General features: G+C 31.0%; 3 protein-coding genes across 3 annotated transcripts; 1 reads left to right on the top strand and 2 right to left on the bottom strand.

The window, feature by feature from the left end:
* The first annotated feature begins 4,747 nt into the window (after window positions 1–4,747).
* Window positions 4,748–7,275, top strand: LOC124844711 (reticulon-like protein B5). The gene is made up of 5 exons (XM_047321708.2): window positions 4,748–5,201; window positions 6,123–6,303; window positions 6,537–6,678; window positions 6,770–6,839; window positions 6,960–7,275. Exons 1-5 carry the CDS (start codon window positions 5,006–5,008, stop codon window positions 7,118–7,120), a joined length of 750 nt encoding a protein of 249 aa, XP_047177664.1. The 5' UTR covers window positions 4,748–5,005; the 3' UTR covers window positions 7,121–7,275.
* A 4,493-nt stretch (window positions 7,276–11,768) lies between these two features.
* LOC124844704 (F-box family protein) lies at window positions 11,769–14,994 on the bottom strand. The gene is made up of 6 exons (XM_047321699.2): window positions 14,654–14,994; window positions 13,447–13,601; window positions 13,266–13,353; window positions 12,876–13,060; window positions 12,379–12,521; window positions 11,769–12,047 (listed from the first exon to the last, which is right to left on the bottom strand). Exons 1-6 carry the CDS (start codon window positions 14,836–14,838, stop codon window positions 11,931–11,933), a joined length of 873 nt encoding a protein of 290 aa, XP_047177655.1. The 5' UTR covers window positions 14,839–14,994; the 3' UTR covers window positions 11,769–11,930.
* Window positions 14,995–16,539: 1,545 nt separating this feature from the next.
* Window positions 16,540–24,102, bottom strand: LOC124844703 (uncharacterized). Its single transcript, XM_088096266.1, has 14 exons — window positions 23,557–24,102; window positions 21,905–22,023; window positions 21,724–21,812; window positions 21,611–21,646; window positions 21,270–21,363; window positions 20,815–20,934; window positions 20,207–20,271; window positions 19,418–19,911; window positions 19,274–19,340; window positions 18,318–18,886; window positions 17,856–17,991; window positions 17,712–17,780; window positions 17,466–17,588; window positions 16,540–17,130 (listed from the first exon to the last, which is right to left on the bottom strand). The coding sequence occupies exons 1-14, from the start codon at window positions 23,772–23,774 to the stop codon at window positions 17,011–17,013; spliced, it is 2,319 nt and encodes a 772-aa protein (XP_087952392.1). The 5' UTR covers window positions 23,775–24,102; the 3' UTR covers window positions 16,540–17,010.
* Window positions 24,103–27,508: the final 3,406 nt, after the last annotated feature.

Genomic DNA, 27,508 nt, shown 5'->3' with positions numbered 1-27,508 from the left:
TTGAATGCTCAGATTGAATTTTGAATTTTTGTAAAATTTAGCATAGTTCCAAATTCTTAATTTCTTGTTCACATTGATGGGAGCCAGTGTGACACTTTGTGTTGGTTGTGTTCTGGTGGTTGGGGGTGGCACTTTCTGTCGTTATTAGGACAATAACACTTGAATCAATTGGTCAAATGATTCTTCATTGCAGAAATTTCTAAGTGGGGTCTTCATGCTCCATGCTAGTGGGGGCAGGAACAGGATTTTCCACCATAAAGTTTTGTGTGGTTTTCAGTACCAACCTAAAATAAGAAATCAGAAGCTTGCCAAGTCTTGTAGAGAAGTTCATGTCTTTGCATGTTCATATATAGAAAGGAGAATATAGCTATAGTATTCTGTGTATGTATCATTGTAACCTCCTTTGACCGGATACTGTGAGAACTTAATACCTTGTACTTTTCCATTTAGATTAATGCCAATTGCATTAGTGATTTCAGATGAACATGGTTGTGGGTTATGGAAGATAATGTCATTGTAAAATAAGTAGATGAAACACCAAATTGTGCAAATTTTTTTTTTACTTTTTTATGAGTTATCAATCTTCTAGGCTCATCTCATTACACCAGAGGTAGTTGGAGATTTCTTAATTTCTTTTTTTTCAGAACCTATATAATAATAGTATTAATATAAGGTCTCCTGTTTATCCAATCAAGAATTTCTCACCACCTTCATTGACATAAAACAAGCAAATGAAAGCTCATTTTTTTGACTGTTTCACAATGGATAAACTTAATTCTATTGCAGGTAAAAAGGTGACACTGTGAATCCTTAAATGATAGGTAAAAAGCCAAGTGAACTTACCCACACACTCACACCTAACAAAGTTTGACTATTCAAAACCTTAATAATTAAGCCTTTGTTCAGAACTATGAGCCAAAATTTGCCAACTTTTTTAGAACTTCAAAATTAAAATTTAATGTTTATTTAATACCCTCAAAAGAGTTATTCTTCTTCCAATAAAGTCGTTTTCAGTAATATATTTAAGAAGGAAAATGACACTTGAACAACCATTTTTGACAACATTTAGACACGCGCACACGTGTCAAAATCTGAGTGGTCCATTTTCATTTAATTTTTCCAATTGGACCACTCAGATTTTGACATGTGTGCACGTGTCTAAATGTTGTCAAAAATGGTTGTTCAAGTATCATTTTCCATTTAAGAATCAAAATGGATAACAAAATATGGGAAGGAAAAGGGTGAGAGAGCATTGGAGTGGCAGTGAAAAAGCAAGATAAAAAATGAAAGGGAAGAGGTAAATCCTCTTCTAAGTTGACCACTTTTATTTCAATGTCTCTTACATGCACAACCATGCAGCATTACTATGGCTGCATGTTTTTGGGGTACCCCATTCTTACTTTTAAACTTTCACCATACCATTTTATTTTCCCGTCTTTAAAACTAAAACTAAAACCAAAATTTGAAAATTATATTCTTAACTATTTTGACAGAAAGTGCTTTAAAAGTTTTTTTTAACAAAAATATCACGTGTTTCTTTGGCGAAAGTATTTTTAAGATTTGTATTTCTTGTCTCCTTTAATATTTTTTTTCTTTATTTTAAAATTAAACTTAAATTTTTTTAAACAAAATTATCAATTGTTAAAAGTTACATTTTATGAAATATAAATAATCTATACCTATATTTAAAAAAAAAAGTTCTCTTTTTTATGTTTATATTTGTTTTCTAATTTTTATCCTTTAAATATATTTTTTAAAATTAAAATAATTATTTTATAAATTTTACTCTTTAAGATAATTTGTTTAACCATTTTCAATTTGGTTATTTTTAAGCACAATTTTTTTTGAATTATAAAATTACATATAAAATAAATAAAAACTATTTACAATAAAATTATAAAAATTATTTATATGTGTTTTTCACTAGTTTATGATAAATTTAATATATAATTTATATATTTAAGATAACTTATTTATTATGATTGTATAAGTTTTAATCACAAGATAATTTATATATTTAAAATTACTTAGCTAATATAAAATAATTATTTATACCAGCGCGTATAAATGGTGGTAATAACTATGTCTAATTTAATTGAGGATATGCCTTCAACCGGTAAGGTTTATATGTTAAGTAAGAGTGTTTGTTTCCTGAATGAAATTATATGTATCAAAACAATATTTCTGAAACATTAATATTTTCAAGAAAGATGTGTCATAAATGTTTAATATATTTTTTTAATATTTTTAAATATATTGTAATACATAAATACATATTTAAAATAATACAATAAAATTAAAATAAGAAGTTAGTTTAATAAATGATTTCAGCTTCTAGGAAAATATACTCAAAATGCTTTTCTTATTAAAACTAAGAGGTTAGTGTCTCGAGCTTGAATGATTGAAAATAATTGTTAAGAGATTTTAGCAAAACATATTCCAAAATGAGTACATGCTTTATTTCTTGGTAACCACTTGCCAAAGCTTTTAGCTTTGGAGGATGACTATTCAGTTCATAAAACAATAATGTTTTTAAAAGTTAACAATAAATTATATATAACTTTTTAAATATTTCTTTTAAATATGTAAACCTAAGAAATAGTTATCCATAATATTTTTTATCAGCTGCGTATTTATGAAAAAATTTATTGGATTTTGAAAAATAATAGATGACTTATTCATTCATAAACTTAAATAAATAATTTGATAATTTTTTTAATAGATAAATTAGCTAAATTTAGTTATGAATAGATGACCAATAAATAGATAATTTGTTTTAATTCCCTAATCTTATCCACCTAGAATAAAATAAATTGGTTAAAAGCATCGCTTTATTTTGTTTATCATTAACCAATGCCTGTTTTCAACTTTCAACGAAGCCTGAGCCCGACCCGAGCCCAAGCCCAAGCCCATCATTTATGTCAATTCCCGATTTCTCATTCCAATGAGTTTCCTGAAAGAAAGAAAAAACTTTACCTGCAATGCTCCAAGGCCAAGCGAAGAAGAAGGAGATGAAAAACTTAGGATTAAATTAAATAACCTATACGGTCAGTTTAGAAATTTCAAATAAATAATGGGGTGTATAAAGAAAGTTTATGGGTGCAGGAAGTAATTGTCTTTAATCAAATGGAAATTCAGGCCCAGAACAAGATTTGATAAGAAAAAAGTTAGGAACATAAGATTTGATAAAAAAAAAAAGAGAGAGTTGATTTTGTGGCTAAGACTTATATAAAATTGGCGCAGATCTAATTAGCAGACTTCCTTCAGTAATCTATACAACTTCCAAAACAATAAACTCATCTGAGCTTTTTCTTTTTTTCTGTGGTTGAAAATTTTTATTTCTATTAAAGTTTGGTTTCAAGTGGTATGATTTATATTTATATGCGCTTTTACTGTAAAAATAAGTTGAATCTGGAACCTTCTTTTGTTACGTAAAAATAGATAAAAAGATACAACGAGATCAATGTGTAGGACGTAAGCGGTTGAGAAAATGCAGCATAAGAAAAATCATAAGAAGCGCCTGCGTTATTTAAACTAAAATAAATATAATAAAAACTGAGATATAAAAATCATTACTTCAAAGAATAAAACCTTTTTAATAAAATGATCGGTGCTTTTATTTAAACCCAAATTATCATAAGAAAAACATGATAATAGAAAAAGGATAATAAAAGAAAATAGTGCTTATATTCGTTCAGTGGTATTGAATTGTCTATAAAAACTTGAAAGATAAGAAAAAAAAAATCAAATTTATACTCGAGTAATCATCTATGACTAAAGGTATCTTTTCCCTCCAATCTTTTAATATTACCACCATTTCAAACAAAATTCGTGTTTGTGTTGATTTTTATCGATATTTAGTTTCTCTTTTTAATCATTTATTGATAAGGAAAAGGGTTAAGTTTCCATTAATTTGTTTTATTGCAATGGCAGACAAAAAATCATATTTGTTATGATGTTTATGTTCTTTTCTCCTCTTCATTTTATTATTGGATAAACTTAAAAATTAGTTTCATTAGATTTAATGCATGAATAAAAATATCAAAAGTATATTATAAAAACACAAAAATAACTCAACAGCAGCGCGTGGAATTTTTCTAAAATTATGATTTGAACTTTTGTATAACTTATTTTAGGTAATGAAAAAAAAATATATTCTCAGCAGCAGATATTATAGTTTTTATTTTAATATCTGCATTTGAAAAAAAAGAACTCAACCTATATTTTATATTACAAACGAGAAACAAATTTTTATTTTTATACTCGTTTGGAGCCAAACATATACGTTATCATACCTGCCCCTACAATTTTCAATTTGCTCATGACTAAAACCAATTATAAAGTTTATTACAATGATGGAATTTATAATGTATTTAGAAATATCATTGTATATAAATACAGTACTTTAAAATTTAATATTTTATTTTTAAAATTTGTAACGAAACAAAAAGAGTGTTGAATGTAATTAAGAGATATTTAATCAAAGTCAAGTGCATGAATTAAAAGAAAAAGCAGACGAACATTTCTAATTTATGAAATGACTATTTCATCAGTAAAGGTATATTTAAACCCAAACAAATATTAGAAAAAAGTGAGATAGAAAAACAATTAATTGACACCATAAAAACTTTTTCATAACGAGACACCTAATGTAGCCTTAATTTAATTTTTATTGTGTAACATCAAATTATCATAAACTTGGAAAAAGTATATTTTCATTAACCATGCGTGTACTTAAACTTAAAATAATATAAGAAAAAGTGAAGATGTATAAAGAAAATGAGTTTAAGAAAAAAGAAAAGAAAAATTAGGGTTCAGGGGTGTTTGAATTGTGAAGAGGTTCAACTGAAGTGGAAGAATTCCGTTATTTATTCCTAACCACAGTTCCGAGCTTGAGACTCGGACTCAACAACCCACGAAATATAAATGGAGAGGGTTCAGTGAAACTCGGTTCTCTCTTTCTCTCTCACCCACTCTTTCTTCTCTTTCCATTATTCGCATATCCATGGCGTCAGTGGATACGGATTCCTTCGTTGAAAAGATGGAAGAGAAGTTCCACGACAACAATTCCGATTCCGAATCCTATTCCGATTCCGACGACGATCACGCCAATAGGCCGCCGCTCAAGGCCTCCGGATCCAACGTTTACCGCCTCTTCGGCCGAGAACAGCCCGTCCATAAGGTCCTTGGCGGTGGAAAACGTAATATGCATTCATTCTTTTTTTTCTTTTTTCATTTCTCGTTATTATCTTCCTCGTTACTCGTCAGTCACTCATCGCACGTGTTTTGTGTTTGATGGCATGCGATGAAAAACTCTGATTACGAGAGTCGGATGTGATCTGAGACTGGCATTAGAAGATGCATAACGATCTTGTTTTCTAATTGATGATGGCGGTGTTCTGATAGTAGCATTTGATATTGATTTCATCATTTTCCGCAAGCCATAAATGCTTAATTAGACATTTACGGGTGTTTCATTTATATTGAAAATTTAGTTTGTTCTTGTGCCGTCTAGGTTATAGTAAAACAAATTTAATGAACTATTTGTTAATTTCATTAATTAAAAGATATTAGCTCTGTAAACTATAATCTAATTATAAATTGCTATATATAACTTGGTGTTATTAAGTTTTTGTAATAAATACATGAGATTTAATTGATTGGTAATGTAACGTTATCGTTATCTTATTTTTGTAAAACTTACATATTACATTAAGTTATTGTAAATTTTACGTCGTTGATATTGTGTTTAATTTGATTTTGATCGAAATCTAGGACAGCTTTTATATTTTTTTTCGAAACTTTTGGAATAAGAAGATATTCCTTGACAGAATGATTTTCTTATGTTCCATTGCAATCTTTTGTTCAAGGTTGTTTATGAAACCTTTTGACATTTTGCTTTATAATTCGGTATTGCTGCAATGTGACATTGGCTTTTGATGGCCTACAGTATTGTGCGAACCTGGAACACACACAGCTCAAATTGGGAAGGGGTTGAATTGGAAAATATCTTTCAACTTCGCGTAGACAATTTCCTCCTAATGAATGAAAATCTATTTATTTTCTGTGAAAAATCCATTTCTTCTAATCATTATGTTGCCTTACATATCTCCCTTTTGCAGCTGCCGATATTTTGCTATGGAGGAATCGGAGAACCACAGGAATTGCACTTGGTGCTGGCACTGCCGTTTGGGTTTTCTTTCAGATGATGGAATACCACCTGATAACTTTCATTTGCCATTTATTAATTATGTTTCTCGGTGCACTTTTCTTGTGGTCCAATGCGTCTGTCTTTATCCACAAGTAAGCCTTTGGGAAATGCTTATATTTATTTATGCTGTTTTCGTCGAGTTAGTTGGTGGCCATCTTAAAAATATCAGTGAAAAAAAAATCAGAAATATTCTCTTAACGGTGTTACATTTTCACTCCACGTTTTATGAAAATATCAAATACACAACTGACTCCTATTAGTAAACCACTATATCTTCTATCTTGATTTGTGCACTTCCATTTGGTCTTGAAAATTTCTCAACTAGGTCTCCACTGCACATCCCGCATGTAGTAATTCCCGAGGATTGCGTTCTTGAGGCTGCTTCTGCTATAAGAATTGAAATTAATCGAGCCTTCGTTCTTTTGCGGGAAATTGGAACAGGGAGAGATTTAAAGAAGTTTCTTAGCGTAAGTTGATTTCTCCCTTCGTTCTCACGTGTGAATCCGGTACTTTCTCCTGATAGTATCAACACTGAGTTGTCTTTTTTCGTGTCACCAGGTTATTGCTGTATTATGGGTTATCTCAGTTATTGGGGGTTGGTTCCACTTCTTGACCTTATTTTATCTATGTAAGACTTCATGCATTACTTCCATTAGTTCTTCCCCTTCTTACGTGCCTTTATGTTCTATGCTTAAAAGAGTGTTGTAATGGTATTATCCTAACACTGAATCCGTTTGATGAGATACAGTCTATTTGTCACTGTTCACATTGCCACTGCTGTATGAGAAATACGAAGATCAGGTTGATGCAATGGGTGAGAAGGCAATGATTGAGATAAAAAAACAATATGCAGTGTTTGATGCTAAGGTTTTGAGCCAGATACCAATAGCGGGACTCAAAAAAGATTAGAATACATCATGTGTTCGATTTGCTTACTGTGGATGTCTGTTTTGTTCAGATGTCAAGTTTCCAAGTCTTAAATATACCCCTCTTCCTCTTTTAATTAATTCTGTGAAATATAGTTTGTCTGAGGAATAAAAGTCCACCTAGTCTTGGCTTTAATATTTTTTAGGATTATCTTTTATCACTTCTCAGTAGTCTTAAATTAAATGTCAGAGCACTACGGTTTTCTTGCATATACATTGGCTTGATCAAGGTGTGTACCACTCCCCAACTTTTTCTATTTTGTCACGCGTCACATCGTATTTATGTTAAAAGAATTTAGTAAATAAATGTCTTTACTTGGTTTTATGTCAGAATTATAGATACACAAATTAATGTCCAACCTGTTACTTTTGTAATGGCATTATTACACGAAACAAAATATAGAGTTATTTTGTATGCATATTGAAAACATGTTTTTATATTAAAATAAAACCATATATCATATCACGCATAGAAATATAATACATATTTTATACCTATGTTACGTGTTCCATCATATTTTACTCTTTATCAAGAGCGTTGTTAACAAAAACCTTCTAAAAAGGAATAAAAAAAAATCAAAGTATTTAAGAAGTAATCTTAACTATCAATTTGTTTATTTTTAAGTTAAAGTAAAAAATTCTAAAGAAACAAAAATTATAAAAAAAAGGTTAAAGGAAACTATTCTCTTTGCATTTATTATATTCTCAAAAGTCTATAGAAAATATAGGATACTGAAAACTTGATAAAAACCCAAATAAGTTAAAACCACGTTCATTTTTTCCACTTTATGCATTTAAGTTTACAATAATTCACAGTGTAAAAGTCTATATAGGTTATTTAACTTGATTATTATTGTATTAGTTAGAAGTGATAATTATAATAATATATCTGAATAATTGTTGAAAGTATAAGTGATACTAAGAATACGTGGTTGGTTGTAATATGTTTGAGTATAATGAGACTTTTTAAGAGTATTTTAAAAAGATTATTAGACAGAGCTAAAACTTAAGGCGAATTAATATAATTTTTGTTCTTCATTCTCTTACTCTTGTATTTTAATGATTCATGTTTAAATCATTTCCATTTTTGTTCAGCTCCCTTTTAAAGTATATATCTTAATTATTTCTAAGAAAGTAATCACTTATTTAATTTGATTTAATCAATAGTTACCTTTTCAATAAAGACTTCACATAAAAAAAAAAACGTTCTCTTTTTCTTGTGATAACATTATTAAAGTACTCTTTCAAAATATTACAACCAAACAATTATAAATCTACATGTCAATAAGCAGCATCCTATACTAACATTATAATTATATAAAATATGTAATACTTGAGATATTACTCTTAGTTAGATACTCTTTCAATATTTTATAATGAAACAATTATTAAATCCTACATTACAATAAGTGGTATTTGTACATTCTAATTATAATATAATTGATTAAATACTAAAAGTTGATGAAATTTAATTGTGTTAATAATAATAACATATTTATAATTTGAAAGGAAAACTTGTTTCTATCAATTATTTATATTATTCCTATTACTCCATATCATTTAAACAATTTAGAGTTATAAAAAAATGTTTATATTCCTTTGTCTGTGAGCCTGGATTAATGGTTAACACTTTAGTTAGGCCTTTGACCAAGGTTCGATACCAGACACCACTACTCTTTCATATCATCCAAACTCAACAACATCTCAAATGAGGTACTCCTTAGTACCTTTCTTTTTCAATTTTTTTATCTAATTATAAAAAAATATTTATTATACTTAATTATTATTTATAAACTTGACTTTTCATAATATTTGTGAATTTTTAAAATATCTCTTTTATTCAATAAGTTTTTTATATTTACGGGCTTAATAATACTTTATATTCCATTATTATTGTAAATTCTTTTTTCTTTCAACTAATTATTTTAGACATTCTTAATATAATTATATTTTTCCAAAAGATATAAGCACGTCATATGGAGAATAAATCATATAAGAATATCATTATACTAATATAATATAAATGACTATGTTAACTTATTTGAAAAAAAGTGTAATTAAATAAAAAATATTTAAAGTAGTGCGATGAACTTTAAAGAAAAAATGACCACCTAAGAGAAAAACAACTATTAAATTTTATTTATAATATTCAAATAGTTGTGATACTGTGTAGCAATTTTTTGCTTTTGTTGTGCATTCTATCGCTTAATATATCAATATAGGAAAAGGTTAATAAGAAACATTTTTAACATTTTATTTTCTCACATTTTTTTATTTGTTATTTTCTCTGTATGTTTTTAACTGTTATTTAAGCTTCAAACTTTTATCATAAAAAATAGTTAATGTTACCTTGAACTTTGGAAATGAAATATTTTTCAAAAGTATGGTCAAGTAGTAATATACTTTCCGTATTCATCAATTTAAAATCGAAGTCTAATATTTAGAGATGTTAGTATTTATTTAATAAATTCAAATCTCTTAGTAAATGTGCTTTTACCTATACATCGTCTATAAATTAAATATCCCAGCACATACTTAAAAGTAAGAAGTTACTATTGAATTATTAAAGAGGAGAAAACCCACACAAAAACGAAAATCACAAAATGTTAGAATGGGTCATTGGTCATTTAATAAGTAATTTAGCTGGAAAAAGGTAAAAGTCTATTAAAACTACTATATATATATAAAGGTCATTTACATAACATACATATAATCTGGATTGATTGTTAATCAAAAGGTTAATATTGAAGTATTTTTCGCAAATATAACCTTACATAATTTAGCTGACGACCCATAAACTACTTAGCTTATAAGATAATTAGTCAGGTATGCGACAATCACATCCAACCAAGATCTCTGAAACACTTATAATTTTTTTGTTATAATTAATTATTATTTATAAACTTAATTTTCTTAATATTTGTCTATTTTTAAATAAATATTACCATTATTATCAATTTCATTGTAATTTTAACCAGTCAAGAAATATGCTTTTCAAAATTTCATCACTTTCTCTCAATATTCTTGTTCATTAATGTATTAATATAAGAAAGAATACCTAATAATTCTTTTACATTTTGTATAAACACAGTACACAACAATTATTTCGAGAATAACAAAGAATACATTTAATTATTAACTATTAACTATTCCTTGATATCTAAAATCAATATATATTTAAATGTTTTAAAATGTTTGTCCATCTGGTATCTGATCTAGTGGTTTGCTTTCAGGAAAACCATCGGGTCCAAGGTTCAAGGTCGGACACCTTACTCCCATTCTCCACCACAATCCCAACACATACCATTCTCATTATCTAAATGAGGTACTTTAAAGTATCTCTCTTTTTTAATGAATTTTTTGTATTTACGGGTTTAATAATTCTTTATATTTTATTATTATGGTACATTTTTTTTTTCAATTTCATCTTATTATTTTAGACATTCTCAATATAATTATATTTGTCCAAATAATATAAACACGTTATAATTATTTTTTTATTTGTTACTTTCTCTCTACTTTTTAACTGTTATTTAAGGTTCAAACTTTTATCATTAAAAACACTTAATGTTATCATGAACTTTGAAAGAAAAAAAAATGAAAATAAAGATCTTTCAAAAGTATGATTGTTCTTGAATAAATCTGCCATTCTGCTTTCCTGTCTAGGAGACTTCCGCTTGCAAAGCTTGTTCTTCAATGACTCTGTCAGAATTTCTTGAAAGCAACTTCAACTCATGAGCCTCCAACGACCCTTGGACCTCTTTCATCTTTGCAATATCCTTGGACTCTTCTATTGCAAAAACGACGTAGTCAAACTTGAAGGATAATGTCCGCAAGACTTTCTCTACCATATTTTGTTCTTATGGAATTCACCAACAGCTGTAGCCTATTAAAATAATTTGCAACGAATTATTGATCAAGCATGGACAGTAGCTCATACTGCCTTCTGAGAAATTACAACTTCACTTTCCTAGTTTTCTCAGCACCTCCATATGCTCTTTTCAGAATATTCCAAACCTCGTTTGTTGTCTCGGCTTTGAAAATCTTCCCAAAGTGACAAGATTCACACATTGATGAAGTAAACAGCATGCCTTGAAGTCTCTTTTCTTGGTTGTCGCATCTCCTTTTCCTTTTCACCAATGCCTTCTTTCACAGTGTGAAGGACTTCTTGATAACCAAGAATGATCTCCATTCTAATCACTCAGTGGTCATAATTTTTGCCATCCAGAATTGGAAAAATGGACAAGAAATCTCCTCCTCCATTCAAAGCCATGACTACCGTATAAGGTCCCAAATCTTGATGCTCTAAATACCACTTGTTAATAGGGAACAAAATAATAGACCATGTATATTCTGAATAAAACACTCTATATTATTGCTTCAGATATGACTCTATTTATAGAGTCAATTATAAGCTTGACTTAGTTACATACAACTAGAAACTTGAATTAGTTACGACAATTTTTTACATATACACGATCTAGAAATTGAATATCTCAGCACATACTTAAGTGAAAAAAATAATACTGAATTATGTCCTTCCATATTAATTAATATTTATATTAGTCCTATTTTCTTGTATTAAAGAGGAGAGAAAGCCCAAACAAATACACAGGTAGGCCCATAGAATCTCTAAGCAAAAGAGATATGTGCAGTGTATGACATTAACTGTATAGGCATGAACTAGAGGCCACAATATCTGTTACCAAATTGGCTTCTCTAATGTTACTTTTTCCATAAATGATTACAAAGAAATTTATTCAAAGAAACATTTCAGTGAAAGGAAAATATTGTTATTTCCTGAACTTCCCATATGCCCATAACTTGGAAACTGGCCCTCCTTCATAATCACTGTCACTGTCTGAGGAAGATGTTATGGATAGAGAATCATCTAAAAGATATTCCACAACCTGAAATTAGGAAAATTAAAAAGTTAGTGTTAGCTACATATAGTCCAATTCCTCTTGTACATGATTTTTGATCGATAGCTGGAGACAAAGAAAAACGATATATTGTATAAACAAAAGTAGGTCATCCCTTGAGAAGAGGACTGTGATACTTTTTTGTAAAAATTATTTATTTCCTTATCCACATCTGTCTTTCCCCTTTTCTTACCCATCGTTAGCCCTTCAAGCTAGTAACTCTAAGAGGATCCATCCAAATACAATGTAAAGAAAAAACACTAGGATGAATGACCAAATTAACCTGATACAAAGTGGCTAAATACAGTGCAGAACATACCTGGAATGCTGTTACGGGCTTGATATCTTGAATTTCAGATATTCCAGAGTGTACATTGGGACATTTTGCGTTATTTAGCCAAACTACTGATTTGCAGTGTCCACAATATCCCCGGTTGGTTGTTAATATACTAGATAATGCTCCTACATCAAAATCAAACTACTTAAGACAGAAGAGAAAATTTAATGTGACGTGTGTTTCTCTATCAGAGGGAGAAAGAATAACTCATTTATGTGATTATAGCACAAACATTTAACTGATAAATAATACAAAATTCAAAGTTCCTAACAGTTTCTAAAGCTGTAATGTCGTTTCCAAAAAAATTGAAACGAAGAATAAATTTTTAGTTACATTCATCATTCTAACTTTTAGCATATGGTTATCAACTTAATTCCCTAGTCTCACTAAAGTATACTTGTATTCCACTATTTGACTGAGAACATGTTGGATAAAAAAAACAAAACTGTTTGACTAAATTTCTTCAACATTCAGCTTACCAGTGTATGCTCCTTTAACTCTGTCTTTCCAGTTAGTAATAAGTCTATTATCAACGGTTCCCTGCAAAAGACTATAGTTCTTTCCCTCAACCGGTTTCGTATGCTTCAGTTTAGCATCATTACCGAACAGTACAACATGCTGCATCTGCCACAGATGGTTATCGTTTGCAGCTATGTTCCATGACCTAAATATGCAATGTCCACAAGTAACAGGGAATTTATTTTCATAATGATATTTAACAATTTTCATGACAAATTTAACGAACACTCCAATGTAGAAAAATATATGATAGGTTCTTGTATTTCGCATCCTCAAGAACCAAGATGTGGCTAAAATGATGACTTGATGCAATGTAAATATGATGACCATAAAAATAAGGAAAGCATTACCAGCAGACTAGCCCCGCTGAAACCAAAGATTTCATATCAAGAAAACTGAAAACGAGTACAAGAATATCTTGTGGAAGTTGCAGTGAAGCTGCAATACAGGAAAAACAAACTTCTTAAGCATGATTACTTTGCCTTCATTAAATAACATAAAGCCATTTCTTATTACTGTATATCATCTGACCTTTCTCTATCAGTTGAGCTTTGCTGCGTCTCTTATGAGAAACCATAGCATGCTTAAATTCTGTTACAGCCACATTCTTTTTTCGATTTGGTAGTGCTGCTTCTACACTCTGAAGGAGGAAGTGGACTGCTGAAACAGCACTCTTAGTCTCTATTCTAAAATTATAATAGAAAAATAATGAGACAAAGTGGGCCGTGAAGACGACAGCTAGGTGCTTAATTAAAAATTTCATATAAAGTTAAAATTGATTAAAACTAGTAACAATCATTTGCTCCACATGAAAAAGACAAAAATCACCCTTCTCAGTTTTGCACAAGGCCTCTTTAAAAATATCTCTCTGTAAATACTTTTAGAAGAAGTAAAATTAATCGAGTTTCTCCCATAAACTATAATCAACCTATACACTTAACTTTTTCATAAAAAGTTCTTTCATTTAACTCATCCATAAATTGAAGTGCAAAAGTTAGTTTTATTCTATGTAAGAATCTCAATTCATTTTACTTTCATATTTTTTTCTCTCCTATAAACGTTTATGGACAAGTTTATATGAACAAGGTAAATTCTTCCATTGGTTAATGAAAATTCTCCAATACAGCTTTTAGTTCTGATTCTAATTCAAGTGAAAAGCAAGAGATGGTTGCAACTAACAATTTAATACTTTTAAAGTTTATTAGCCAACTTATACTAGCAATTGCATTGCTTAATCAATGGCAGGGAAGCTACCCAATCATATCCACACAAAGAAGCGGCCACTCTAACCACCACTTTCATCTTTCTGCACATTGCGTTTTCATGTTTGTTCTCTTCCAGAAAAGAATGTGTTTAAAACACTGTTAATTTGACTTATAAAGTGTACTTAGATAGAGATGCTTCAGTAGGATTAAAAAAACTTTCAGCTCAGAAAATATATGGCACAAGAACCAGCGCTGTGATTGACACTTTCAAAAGGCAAACAAAATTGGTTGTAAAATTGCTTCATTTTCCATAAATCTCCTGAAATTTTCAATCAGAAGAAAAAGGAACTCCAATATATGGTAACCATGGTCTTCAAATAATAATTGCTGACACATAACAATTGGCAGCAGTTATCACAATTCCAAATAATTAGATTAAGATTAATCATGTGCGGCGAGTTTGATTAACGAAACAAATCGATAATTATAACGAAAAAAAAATATTAAAGAATGAAAAGCCGTAGCAAGCATACTCTGGGAGGAGACGAAAAGCGAAGAGGGTGTCTTCGAAGATTATGGATTGCAAACTTTTGGGAATTTGATGAAAGGCTTCTCTGAGGATAAAGCTTAGCTCTTTGCAGGCAATTGAGTATCTGTAACACTTTTGTAGAGACTCTCTTAAGCCAAGTTTTTGGTATCTCTCTGAAGGGCTTGTCATCTTCTCAACACAGTTCAGTTCTGTTGTGTTAATCGATCCAATTCATATATTCGAATCGAAACACATGACTGGGACATGGGAAATAGGAATTGGGGATTGGGAAATACACAAAATAGAACCCTACTTTTGGTTGTTTACTCCATTCGATCAAATTAATTGGGTAATCTTTTAAATTATCTTAATGTTTAAATATTGCTCGTGTTAAATGACTTCTACTTTAGAAAAAGATTAATACTGTATATGTAGGTAAATACAGATCTAATTAACCCAAATCTATAGTTTCACGGTGTCCATCAGAATAATTGATTATTTAACTAAGTTAAATAGATCTGATATCTAATATTAGTGTTGAACAAATGTTACCTGTATTAATGTTATGATGTGATATCACCATGTGATATCTAAGACATTTAAAAGTTTATAAAATGAAAATTAAAGAAAAAACTTTACAAAAATTAAAATTAAAATTTTGCACATTTTATAGAAATTTAAACTAGTTATTTTGAACATATTTTAAAATTGAGTGATGTATAAAAAATAATAATAAAATATTAAGTTTATAGTTTTATTTTGAAAGTAATATCAACGAATTAATATTTTATAAGGATAAATATTATCGGTGTATATGAAAAAAAAAGTTTTTATAAGAGTTGTATCATAGATGATGAGTTGTCTTTGTGCTCAACTCAGAGACAAATATATTTTTATATGTTAAAAAACCAATAATAATTACGTTGTTAAAGAAACTAGTGATATGAGCAAACATTTTTTTATTATATAAATACAGGAAAATTGAGTAATATATGAGAAAAATTCATAAATATGAAGTCTCAAGCTTTTATATTGAAAATGATATCAAATTTTTTATATAGATAATTCATTCATTAAAAGTGATAAATCTTCCCACAATAAACACAAAATCCGAATAAGTACAGTTAGATTATAACCATATAATTCTTTCCTCTTAAAATATAAAGGAAGCATAAAATTATTTTATTATTTAGGTTGAATTTATTTTTTATCTTTAATTTCCATAAAAAAAAAATTAATGACACATTTGATTTTAGAAAATTATAAACAAAGTAATTTTATGGTGTAAACTTGGAAGATTCATCATCTTTGAGACATGAGTTACGTGTATAAAAAATTATGAGATCACTTCTAATTCGATATATTAAAATTTAGTTCGTTTATTAACATTTGTTATTGATTATGTTTTAAAAACTTTTTTTTAATGATTTGAGCTAAAACTTCCCTTTAATATTTTGAAAGCGTTTTTTGGTTTTTATTATTATAAGTTTATGTGTGAAAATATTATGATACAGAAGGAATTGGTATTGCTTGCAATACATGTTCAATTTTTATACGATTGTATTTTATTTGTAAATGATATGTTTAATTTAAATTTTATTAATTAGATCAATGTTAGATTGTGAAATTGCCCTGATCGTTTACATTGTCTTCTTGGTTGGGATTTGCCGTTTTAACGTGAGACTAAACAGGTTATTTCTTAAATTTCACAAGGTATTTTCATATTTTTATTCTAAATCTTGAATTACAAACACCATGAATGCAAAAATGCGCAGTGTTTATGAAATATAAACATTTCATATGAACTCAATCACGCAGATTTCTGACTCGTTTGCAGATATAGTTATTTCCTTGAATTTCGACACAGAAAGAAAAAAGATAGGAAATAAATTGCGCAAAAAGGTAACATCTTTCCAAATCTTAAGAAAGATTTAATGTTATACACGATAATTGTAGAATTTGATTTATAAGCATTGCATCTACACTATCCATTCACAAAGTTCTACTCTCAGACAGTGACTTGCATATAATCTATCCTATACCTAAAAGGTCTGTGGTGGATTATTCCAATTTCCCAACAACACATAGCATGTATTAGAATACATGTTTCCACTGGTTTTCAGACAATGCAAACCATAACTGAGCACCCTCTCCCAAACATGATGCATGATAATGATCTACACATTCTTTGAACCCAGATAGCATTTCAGGGATGCTTAAATCTCTTTAACCTCTGATTTGTGCATTCTTCGTACTTTTAGTTCAATATCTCTGATCTGCTGAGTATTCCTCCCTGGTTAAAGGGTATCCTTTGGTGATAGATACTCTGACATGTCCAAAACAAAATCAGCTTTCCACAGTCTAAAGAAAATAAGTAAGCTGCTCCTGCTTCTTCTTCCTTGAACCTCCTTCTCCAAATAAATCATTCCACTCCTCAAGCTCACTCATTATTGATCCTTCTGCTGCAAAACTAGCAGTCACCTACATTCAACGAGCATCTGTCAATTTCTATGCCACAGAAGCTAACAGATTAACTTTGTATCGGTATCTAATGGTGCAATGTTCATTGAAGAATGGAATGGAGGGTTAATTGATGTTTATAAAATTACTCAAGGTGAATGTTCTATTTCTTGGATTTGATATAACTTTTAACCTCAACTATATGATATCATCAATTTAATGTCATTTACCCAAATACCAGATATCTCTTGATTTTCCTTGGACCATCTTGTAGAATTATTCGTTTTTAAGGAAGTTAACTATCTTTGAGACAAATAAAGTACCCTCTAATAATTGAAGTGAAAAATTGTAGATACCTGACTCTTTGCCTGTCTCATGTCATCCATGTTAATAGGTCTCAAAGTAATAACTCGGTTTTCTTTATCTTCTTTAGCATCAGATGCACTTTCTGAGCTTTGAACTACTGCCTCCTTTTTGTTCTTTTGAAATAAGACAAAATGGTTAATGCTTACAATGCAGAAACTAATAATTTTGCGTTAGATTGAGATTTATTTATGGTTCGCATTATTTGAACACATAATTTTAAGTGATTAGGTAATTACATTTTCCTTAATCCTCTCCTGTCGTAGTAGCTCTCTAACAGGTCGATAGGCAGCAGCCGTGCACAAATTCTGTTTGCATAAATAAATGTCAGTATAATCACCACAAACTATAATTAAGGAATCAGAATAAGCAATAAAGTGAACCTTAAGATCACTTCCAGTATATCCTTTTGTCATGATTGAAAGCTCTTTAAAGTCAATATTTTCATATTTTTCCTTAGCTAGGAGAGTTTTCAAGATCCTTTCCCTGTTTTCAGCAGATGGAATACCAACCATGATCCTGCTCAACATCGTGATCAATAGATATATCAATCAAAAATATTAAAAACAATAGCTTTGGACTAAACTGTGCAATGATATGGCTATGATATATCTATCCAAGGAGGACATCAGGTAAACTCAATCTATTAAAGCAATTATGTACCAAAATAAACGTAATTAACAATTTCAACACATTAGTGGTTCTTTCAAAAAGAAAGTTTGCATTTTGGATCAGTTTTCATAATAATGTGTAGTTGTTCTCATAAATAAAAAAACAGCAGCTGAATAGAAGCAAGAAATCAATATGATCATGTCATTCCAACCATAGGACAAGTGAGGTCTTACCTGCGCTCAAACCGTCTTATAATTGCTTCATCAAGGTCATATGGCCTGTTAGTTGCAGCAAGAACCAGAATTCGCTTACCGGGTTTTGACAATAGTCCATCCCAGTGGACCATGAATTCATTTTTAATCTTTCTCATTGCCTCATGCTCACCAGATTTAGTCCGTTGCCCAAGCATGCTATCAACCTCATCAATAAAAATAATAGTTGGAGCAACCTTTGCAGCTAGTGAAAACAGAGCTCGGACATTCTTTTCATCTTCTCCAAACCATTTTGAAGTGATGGTCGATATTGAGACATTGATGAAACTTGCTCCAGCTTCATTTGCAATTGCCTTTGCAAGCATTGTTTTTCCTGTACCAGGAGGCCCAAAAAGCAATATACCTTTATAAGGCTTCAAAAGCCCACCATTGAATAAATCTGGTCTTCTGAGGGGAAGTAGGACTTCATCTTGAAGTATTTCTTTAATATCATCCAATGCACCAATATCTTCAAATCTAACTCCTATCTCTTTTGCAGGCACCACATCTGCTCTCATGCGCTTCTCATACTCGTTGTCAGGAGGAACATCCTGAAACATGCAAAAAATTCATTGAACAACATGAGCAAAAATATGGTAAACTTAAAAAATTGGTGGAAAATACAGAAACAAGGGAAGTGTTGATGGTATGAATATCAATCATCAATATTGGAACCGATATTAATTTCTAATTGGTGAAAATATGTTTAGAATAATTAATATATTCTCTTTTTTAAATTATTTGGGGTTCAGAAGGTGACTAATAAGTTGGTCTAAAACCAAAAGGAAGAAAAATAATCTATTTGTTTTCAGTAGACATTTCATTCACCTCCGCAGGAGCATTACTGTCGCCATCTTTCTTTGTTACAGGAGCACAGTCATTACAATAAAGTAAATGTGATGATCCCTATTTTCTAACTGATAAAATAGATCACATACCTTGTTTGAATCTTTGGTCTCCGAATTACTTTCACTTTCCTGGAACAAACTCAATACATAGGACAAACTGCCCAAATCCAATATCAGTAACTAGAAAACTTTTCTTACTAAATAGCCTAAAAGGAAATTTGTCAAGATATTTACCTCTTGGCCGATATAACTAATTTTCCATTTCGGTATTCTGGATCTTTAGTTCTCTTTAGGTGGTGAGAAACTGCTGCTGCCACAATCTCTTCAATGCAACTACTGAGTAGCATAGTGTCAGCATGGCAGACGGAATTCAAGTCATCACAATCAATGTCACTTGCTGCAAGTACTTCTGCAATGTGGTTTCTGCTATCTTGAAACAGAATTGTTTTTGTGTCCTCTTTCAGTTTGGTTTTCCAGATTGCAAGATCGCTGTCATTTTGAGGTGGTTTGATCTCAATGTTGTAAGGGAATAACATAGTGAGCTTGTCATCAATTTCGGGATCCTTTTCATAATCAAATATCTGCGAACCGAGTATTAGTACTGGTCCTGAAAGTTTCTTTATTAGCTTTTGGAACAAATTGTGTAGCCTTGGTGATCGAACAAAGAGCTTCTCAACATCCTTGATGTATAAAATAATGGAACTGGTTTCCGAGATAGAAACCAAGACCTGAAAAGTTTCATAAGTCTGCCTGTTAGAACTGTATTTGTAACAGATATATCCTGACAATCTAAGATTTAATTAATATTTGATTTTCAATGCACAAAATTTAAAGAGATATTGCGAGTAATTGACCAAGCGCAGAGAAAAGGAGGATTTGAGAGCCATATGGGCCGGGGTGAAGACAGCTATGTATAAATTCATCATTCATAATATCATCTCAATGAAATTTTGTCAACTGAACTACTTATTCTTGACGCAATAGAAATTTGTACTTCAAAACAAGTTTTAGTGATGAACTCACCTTATAAAGTGATTGCACGAAGAGCTTTTCATCAAAACAGAAGCCGCTTGTGCCCTTCAAAGGAGCTGAAAACATGAACTAAAACAATAAGTATAATATTGCTGAAGAACAATGTAATCTCGTGCATAAGCGGCAATAAAATAAAGCATAGTGGACTTATCTTACTGAACTTCAATGGTTTTAACAAAAGAATTTTGACTTTTGAAATTAGATCATGTCAGAGTACACGACTGCTAAGAGAATCATACTGAATAGCTACAGAGAATGAAGTAACCAAGTAATTTACAAATCAATATTAGAAAGTGAGTCTAACTTAACCCCACAAAACCGGCTTGTAAGATGAGGTTTGCACCCCACTTATATATTATAATTTGACCTTATCTCTAGTCGATGTGAGACTTCCAACAATCAAAACATTATTTTATCAAAAGGCACACAGCGCACCACTACAGTAGAGAATTAAAAGAAAGAGAATAAAACCAAACAGTGAGAAGAATAACAGGCCCAATAACTTGCGAAAGAATATAATTTAAAACTATAAATGTGAATATAATTATGGAAAACAAGTGTGGAAGATAATAACTAAGAATTTTCCTTTCAAGTATGACCTGGATCTGATTGATCACATTGAGAAGAGCTAATCGTATCACATGCACTAGAGGCATTCCTACAAAGTTTCAGAGGATTGCTGGAATTTTCAATTTCACTACTCTGTCGAAGTAGTGTACCTGAGAAGAAATTAGCATTCAAAATATCATGAAATGATAATTAATGACATAGATGATACAGTCTAGGTAATCGACAATAACTGGAAGATACAATCAGTCAATGCAAATTCAGAAGCATTAGAGAGATGACATAGATGATATAAGAACTAATGACCCTTCATAATTATGAGCACCACTTTGAGATATTGATAGCAAAAATAAAAAGAATAATCAATTGGTACATTTCAAATAATTCACCATTTTTAACTGATGATGACTAAACTAAACTTCATAACAGGCAATCATAAAATAAGAATAACATTTCCATAAAGCTCAAGTTTTACTTCCTACAGTACCTCTGGTTCTGCCAGTTGAAGGGAAGATTGGAAAGGACCCAAACAAACCCGACACTCGCTCCAAAGTCACCTCAGAAATGGACCTTTTAAAATACTGTCATAAGTAAACGGGTTAGAAAAATCAACCCACAAACATTAATAAAAGAGCACTTCAGTTCAGGGAACCAAAAAACAACCCAGAAAAAAGTTCACCGAAGAAATGATCACAATCATCTCAAATTGAATAAATAAATTGGTTGTGTACATGCAGGGAACAACAGAGTACAGAAATAGATTAAGACAGTGAATAAATAGTGATTTATCTTGAAGCAGAAGCAAAATATGGAACAGACAAAACTTACCGGTTCTTTTCGGGGGCATCCATATTTCCTCTGCATCTGTACAAAGGTAAACATGACAGGTATGACTATATTTGTGATAATTTAAATCACAGGGAAAAGATGTAAATAAGTACCTCCAAGGAGAAGTCAATTATGTCTAGCAACAGCAACTTCGATCCAAAGCACTGAGCTAAAGCTTGGGCAACCTTTTGCTGATAAAGTTCTTGAAAATGTAACATGCAATAATGTCAATTATATGGATTTGAAAACCAAAATCGATTTTGGATGGAAAGATAGAACTTGTAGGTAATATACCTGCAGGTCCACAAAGCAACATAGCTCTGCTTGCTGGACAAAGGTTCCTCATGTGCTTGGAAAAGTCTTGTTTCAAATAAACATATCCAGCACTTGTTAACGAAAATTGGTCTCTTTCACTGTCATTTTAATCATCAGACAGAAACATAAGACGTGGTACAATTGGGCGGAGGTTTTTCATGACAAATGTATGAATCAGGAAAATGGTCATTCACATCAAATTCCTTCATGGCTAGATCAAATCTACTTGTAACAGGATTCCAGGTTCAAATATAGCTATCTATGCTGCAGATTGGCCCTTGCTAAGTTAATTAGAGTATTCATAAGCTTACATTTTCTTACTAGCAATTCATTTAGTGCCCAGACAAGGTTACTGATATAGTGTAGGGTACAGTGGTTGGAAACTAATAAGACTAAAAATCAAGAAGCAGGAGTTTGAATTCAATAGAATCCAAGATGCACCATCAACCATAAAGGATTTGTTTTTTAATTTTTCAGTAGTTAATAACATTTATCATAATTTTAAACCAAGGAAATCCTTAAATGCTAGTACATAGCAACTTACTTAGCAGTGAAGTAGACCACATAAGAGCAGTAAAACATATGGAAGAAATCATATATAATAAAGGCATCTAATAAACAGGAACTTCTGAGGACTATGAGATAACAGCATTTTTTGGGTAAGTTGGTTTTGCCACGATTTGAACCTATAGCTTCTACCTAAATCCACGCCCATCTAACATTCTCCATCAAAAGTAACTTCTTTCTCAGAACAAAGTATGATTTTGATGGAAGAAATCACATATTCCAAGAACATTGCATTCAGCCAATTAATACATTAAACGCGGAAAGGAAATTGGAATCTTCCGTAAGTATAACGTTTTAGCAGAATTTTGACCTTCAGACGCAATAGTTTTGTACTATGCAAAAAAAAATTCTCCCTTGCATGTTAGCTGGTATGACTTTCAACGCGCAGGATTACTCAAATCACAGTTTATAGGTTCAATGAAACGAAATACTAACTGAAAAATGTCACAAAGCATAGTAAAGCACAACTGGAAAAGTTTGTATCTTTTATTAAGACTTGAAGCAGGTATCTGGGATGGATACTTAACTTAAGCAACAAACAAACTAGAAAAAAGTGTCATAGCACACAGTAAGACCAGGTATTCAATCAAAGTGTCCTTTAATTATTAGGACATAAATATATCAGTCCCAGCATATGAATTCCTACACTCATTCATTTTTTTGTGCATATTTAGATTCTTGATATACTTGTGGGGATAACAGGGTCACCTTGCATCGTCTCATCGATGTTTTACTGAATAAATACTCAAAATAACTTTACATTGAAAAGGCAGAAAGAACTGTCAACAGAATGTCAAAAATTGAGGTTGTCAATGTAGTGGTGGTGAGGTGAAGTCAACGACAAACAATCTGAGAAAAGAGATGAGAGGTGAACCATAGACTGAAACCAGAAAGAACGTTTACTGTGAAATTCACAGAATATTGCCATGAAATTCGCAAGTCTAACATGAAACTGTTTCATGTCTTGAAAACACTTTGACCAGTCAGGATTATTTTGATAAGGAATGAGAATATACTAGAGTTAGAAAATTGAATCGCTTATAAAGAATGAGTCTATAAATTACCTTAAGTAATAAGGAAAGTCTTCAAATGTGGTTTTGCTGTTCTTCCCATCAATGACTTTGTTGTTCAGCTCCAGCACAATTTGCTCCCCAGAAATCTCATCTGATTCACAACTCCCTCCCACCCATTTTTGAACAGCCTGTCCTGTACTCAATCCAAGTCCTACTCCCAATCCCACCCCAACACTCAATGCTGACAACAACACGTGTTTCTGTTCCATCACAACCCACTTTACTGAACACACAAAAGCTTGCTCCTTTGACACACCGGTGATCTATTTTCACCAAAGGGTATCTGAATTGTTGAAATTCAAAGGAAGCAGGTGAAAGATTCTTGATGCTTGAAAGAAATAGAGAAGTGGTTCTTTATAGACAAGGTATGGGAAACAAAGTCTCTGTGTACAATTATTTCTCTGTGTTGCTTCAGGTATAGCTTTCATAGATTCACTTCTGCGAAACAAATTCAAAATAATGTAAAAGGATCCTAGGAAGATAAATAAAGAAACTCTTCCTCTACATCGTTTTGATAGAAAATCCTGGTATAGATGAAGGTAACACGTAATATTTTATAGTGGGTGTTCGTAGTTCAGTTCTAAGGTGTCAGAACGACTTAAGAATTCATATTTGGTTAATTAATATTTGAAATAAAATTTTAGAAATTGTTAATTTAAAATGTATCTTCAAACCTACAAAAATTATTTACGATCCTCAAATTGGACTTACTGCTAAAATAAAAATTGACTAAGATCTTGTATTTAAGTAATATGGTGAGACCAATTCTTACATTGAAGATGTTCTTCTACTTGTACCGAATATTTTACTCTTTTTTTTATAAAATACTTAAATATAGGATAAAAGAACCCTCGATTGCTTTGTTTAATTTTTATTATTTCTTTTTAATCGTGGAGTTCAACCTGGAAACCCATAATTAAAGTAGTTCGCTAGTGTTATATAAATTAAGTTCTCTTGATCCAGTTTTAAGGACCAAATATTACGCATGTCTACGTCATTATAACTCTTATAAAAGAATATTAACTCGCATCAAAATGAAATATGGATAACGATTAAAATAAAAAAATATTACGTATTCATAATAATGAAAATAAATTATTTGCAAGAAATAAAATTTATATGACCTAGATTGTAAGAGCGTGAAAATAATAAGGCTATTGGGTCTTATGTTGAGGCAGTCAGTCCATAAACTAAGGACCCATGACCTTAAGAAGGGGTTTTCTAAAAATCAGAATTCCTTCATTTTGTCAGCTTTCTTTCTCTCTCTAAAATCCTTGCCCTAAAATTCTCTCTGCCTTCTCTCTAGATTTTCTCTTCACTGAACCGATCAAATTTTGATTTGAAGGTGTTTCCGCGCTCGCTGCACCAAGGGCTTCAGTTTGAACCGAACGTTTTACCATTTCGACCGATACTGTCAAACTCGCCTTTGTGAGGAGGTATTCTTAGAGGGTTCCTAGGAGTGGTACTGTTAAGCTTTCCAGGTAAGGAAGGGGAGCTAATTATTTTTGTATGAATTTATTTTATAAAAATATATGCATATGAATGTTGAACCTCTTGTGAAATTGTTTAATTACTTTTATTGTATTGGGTGTTATAACTGAAACTGTCAAATTGTGCATGTTGTGATGTGATGAATTTAATCTGTTTTGAATGAGTTTGTTGGCTGAAATTGATCTTGTTGGAAGGTCTGGAGTAAGGGTTATGTAATAGCATGTATATGGGTATTAAATAGATGTACAGGTACTGTTTGAGGTTGCTGTGAAAGGAAGTGAAAATATTAAAATTAGGCATTTCAGATTTAAAGCATAATAGAATAGGGTAGATAATTTAAATAAATTAATTGTTAATTGTTGAGAGCCTTTCATTGTTGGTAGGATAGAGAACCTTAAAAACCTGAGTTGGCACATCCCTAATCATAGAGCAGCCCTGGCCTGGTCCAGTCAGTTGTGACTAGTCATATGTGCTGGCGTCGAAGGTGAGTTTGATGCGTTCAGACATATGTGTCCTCTCCGGTGACCAATTGGGTAAAGAAAGATCTCTACTAGGATGAAAATAAAATAAAATAAGTTGATTGTAGATGCATAAAGTTATCATGTGTTAATTTCTAGTCAATTATAATTTTAGGAAATCAGTGACTGTGTGTTTGGAATTTAAAGTAAGGATCCATGTATAAATAAATAAATAAATATATATATATATATATATATTTAATATAATATATATTAGTTTAATATAATATAAAAATATATATTTATACGTATCATATATATATATATATATATATAAGATAAAATACGTACTATATATATATATATATATATATTAGTTTAATGGTACGTTGGTATTTTCAAACAATAACTCCAATATCCATTTTGCATTTTATGATTAATTTAGAATCCAGAGCCTTGAAAAGAGAGTTTGATATGCTTCTAATATAATATAAATATGTATATTTACAAGATATTGTACGTATCATATATATATATATATATATATATATATATATATATATATATATATATATATAAAATAAAGTAAGGATAATTGTTTCTTATATTGAAACGTGAGTGTTAATCAATAATTATATTACTTGTAGGTATGTATAAATTGATGCATTTTATGAGCTGTTATGGGTTAGTTGGAGTTGTTTTGTTCTTGGTATTGATTAACTTATATTCAATTATGGAGATGTTATTTTTATAATTTGTGAGTGGTGAGTAATGTATATTGTTGAGATTGTGTATATGTTGATTGTGGCAGAAAGTATATGATTACGATGAAAGTATGATCCAAGTTGTAAATCAAGTTCCATCTGTATAGGATCTCTTGGTGAGATCCTTAGTGTGTAGAATGATTGCATGGTAGCTCAGTCTTGGGGGTTTTCCTGACGCTCCAATGGTCTTTCGTTCTCAAGTAGAGAGCATTGATTTATGTGGTGAGGAGTAGCAGGAGGTCCTAGTCTTGGAGGCTTTCAGTATGCTCTAGGGCGCGGAACGGACTAACCTCGTGAGTGTGGTAGGGTGGAACCCATTGGCAACGGCTTTGCAAAGCAATAGAGGCCACCACAAGTGCATAACCCGCCATAGCTCGGTAATCATTCTGGTCCGGACGAGTCGGTCTATAAAGCAATGAGTCTTGTGATGTCAATTACTATGTTTGAGTGACTTTTGCATGTCGTGTGTGATTGAATAACATGATTTTTATATCTAGCTCACCCTTGCTTGTTTATATTGTGATAAGTGTGAAAAAGAGTTGTTTTTATACTTATAAATGAGTTCAATCTTGTAATTATTCATGTTGTTCCTCATTGAAAAGTTGTAATAGGTAGTAGATTGTTATGTAAAATATTGTACAGGAAATGGTGTATTATTTAGACTCTGTCAACCAATTTTCGCAAAGCGAAAGCCAAAATTCGCACTGCCAGAAGAAGAAAATTCGCATAGCGCACCAGTACTTGTGCGCTGAGCGAATAACATCAGTTAAAGTGGAGCAGTTAAGAAAATTCGCATAACGCACCAGTACATGTGCGCTGAGCGAATTAATGAATTTAAGTGACTTTAAAAGACGTGACAGAGCGACAGAAACATCTTCTTCGAACAGAAGTTCCGAACTAAAGAAAGAAATGAAAACATCTTAGGAACTTCCGGAGACTACTTCAAGGCATCAAGACACCATTGTTGCAAGGGATTGCTTCAAATGTGTACGTTTTAGATGACTAGGAGTAGTTAAATTTCTCTTTCGTTGGGATTGGATGTAATGAACTCACTGTGATGCAATTTTCCTGTTCAATAGATCGTTGTTCGTTTTGAATTTATTATCATTGTATGAAAATATAATGTTATTTGAATGTCTTTGATTACTGGAAAGTAACTTTTAACATGAACGTAGATAGAGCACTTCAGTGATTTGGGATCTAGGGATAGACTCAATAACTTGATCATTC

The sequence above is a fragment of the Vigna umbellata genome, chromosome 8 (genome assembly GCF_029865625.1).
Source record: "Vigna umbellata cultivar VRB3 chromosome 8, Vumbellata_1.0, whole genome shotgun sequence".
Classification (NCBI taxonomy): Eukaryota; Viridiplantae; Streptophyta; class Magnoliopsida; order Fabales; family Fabaceae; genus Vigna; species Vigna umbellata.
Note: the sequence above shows the minus strand (reverse complement) of the source record. Positions and strands in the feature narration are given on the sequence as shown.

Bases quoted from the DNA above. Each gene is read 5' to 3' on its own strand.
- LOC124844703 (XM_088096266.1), bottom strand. From the start codon at position 23,774: ATGGAACAGAAACACGTGTTGTTGTCAGCATTGAGTGTTGGGGTGGGA. The intron at 21,647-21,723 runs GTACTTATTTAC...ACCTTTGTACAG, and splicing joins TAATTGACTTCTCCTTGGAG to ATGCAGAGGAAATATGGATG. The intron at 18,887-19,273 runs GTATGTGATCTA...TGCATGTTTCAG, and splicing joins AGACCAAAGATTCAAACAAG to GATGTTCCTCCTGACAACGA.
- LOC124844704 (XM_047321699.2), bottom strand. From the start codon at position 14,838: ATGACAAGCCCTTCAGAGAGATACCAAAAACTTGGCTTAAGAGAGTCT. The intron at 13,602-14,653 runs GTATGCTTGCTA...TTATAATTTTAG, and splicing joins GCTTTTCGTCTCCTCCCAGA to AATAGAGACTAAGAGTGCTG. The intron at 12,522-12,875 runs GTAAGCTGAATG...ATTTTGATGTAG, and splicing joins AGTTAAAGGAGCATACACTG to GAGCATTATCTAGTATATTA.
- LOC124844711 (XM_047321708.2), top strand. From the start codon at position 5,006: ATGGCGTCAGTGGATACGGATTCCTTCGTTGAAAAGATGGAAGAGAAG. The intron at 6,679-6,769 runs GTAAGTTGATTT...TCGTGTCACCAG, and splicing joins ATTTAAAGAAGTTTCTTAGC to GTTATTGCTGTATTATGGGT. The intron at 6,840-6,959 runs GTAAGACTTCAT...GATGAGATACAG, and splicing joins CTTGACCTTATTTTATCTAT to TCTATTTGTCACTGTTCACA.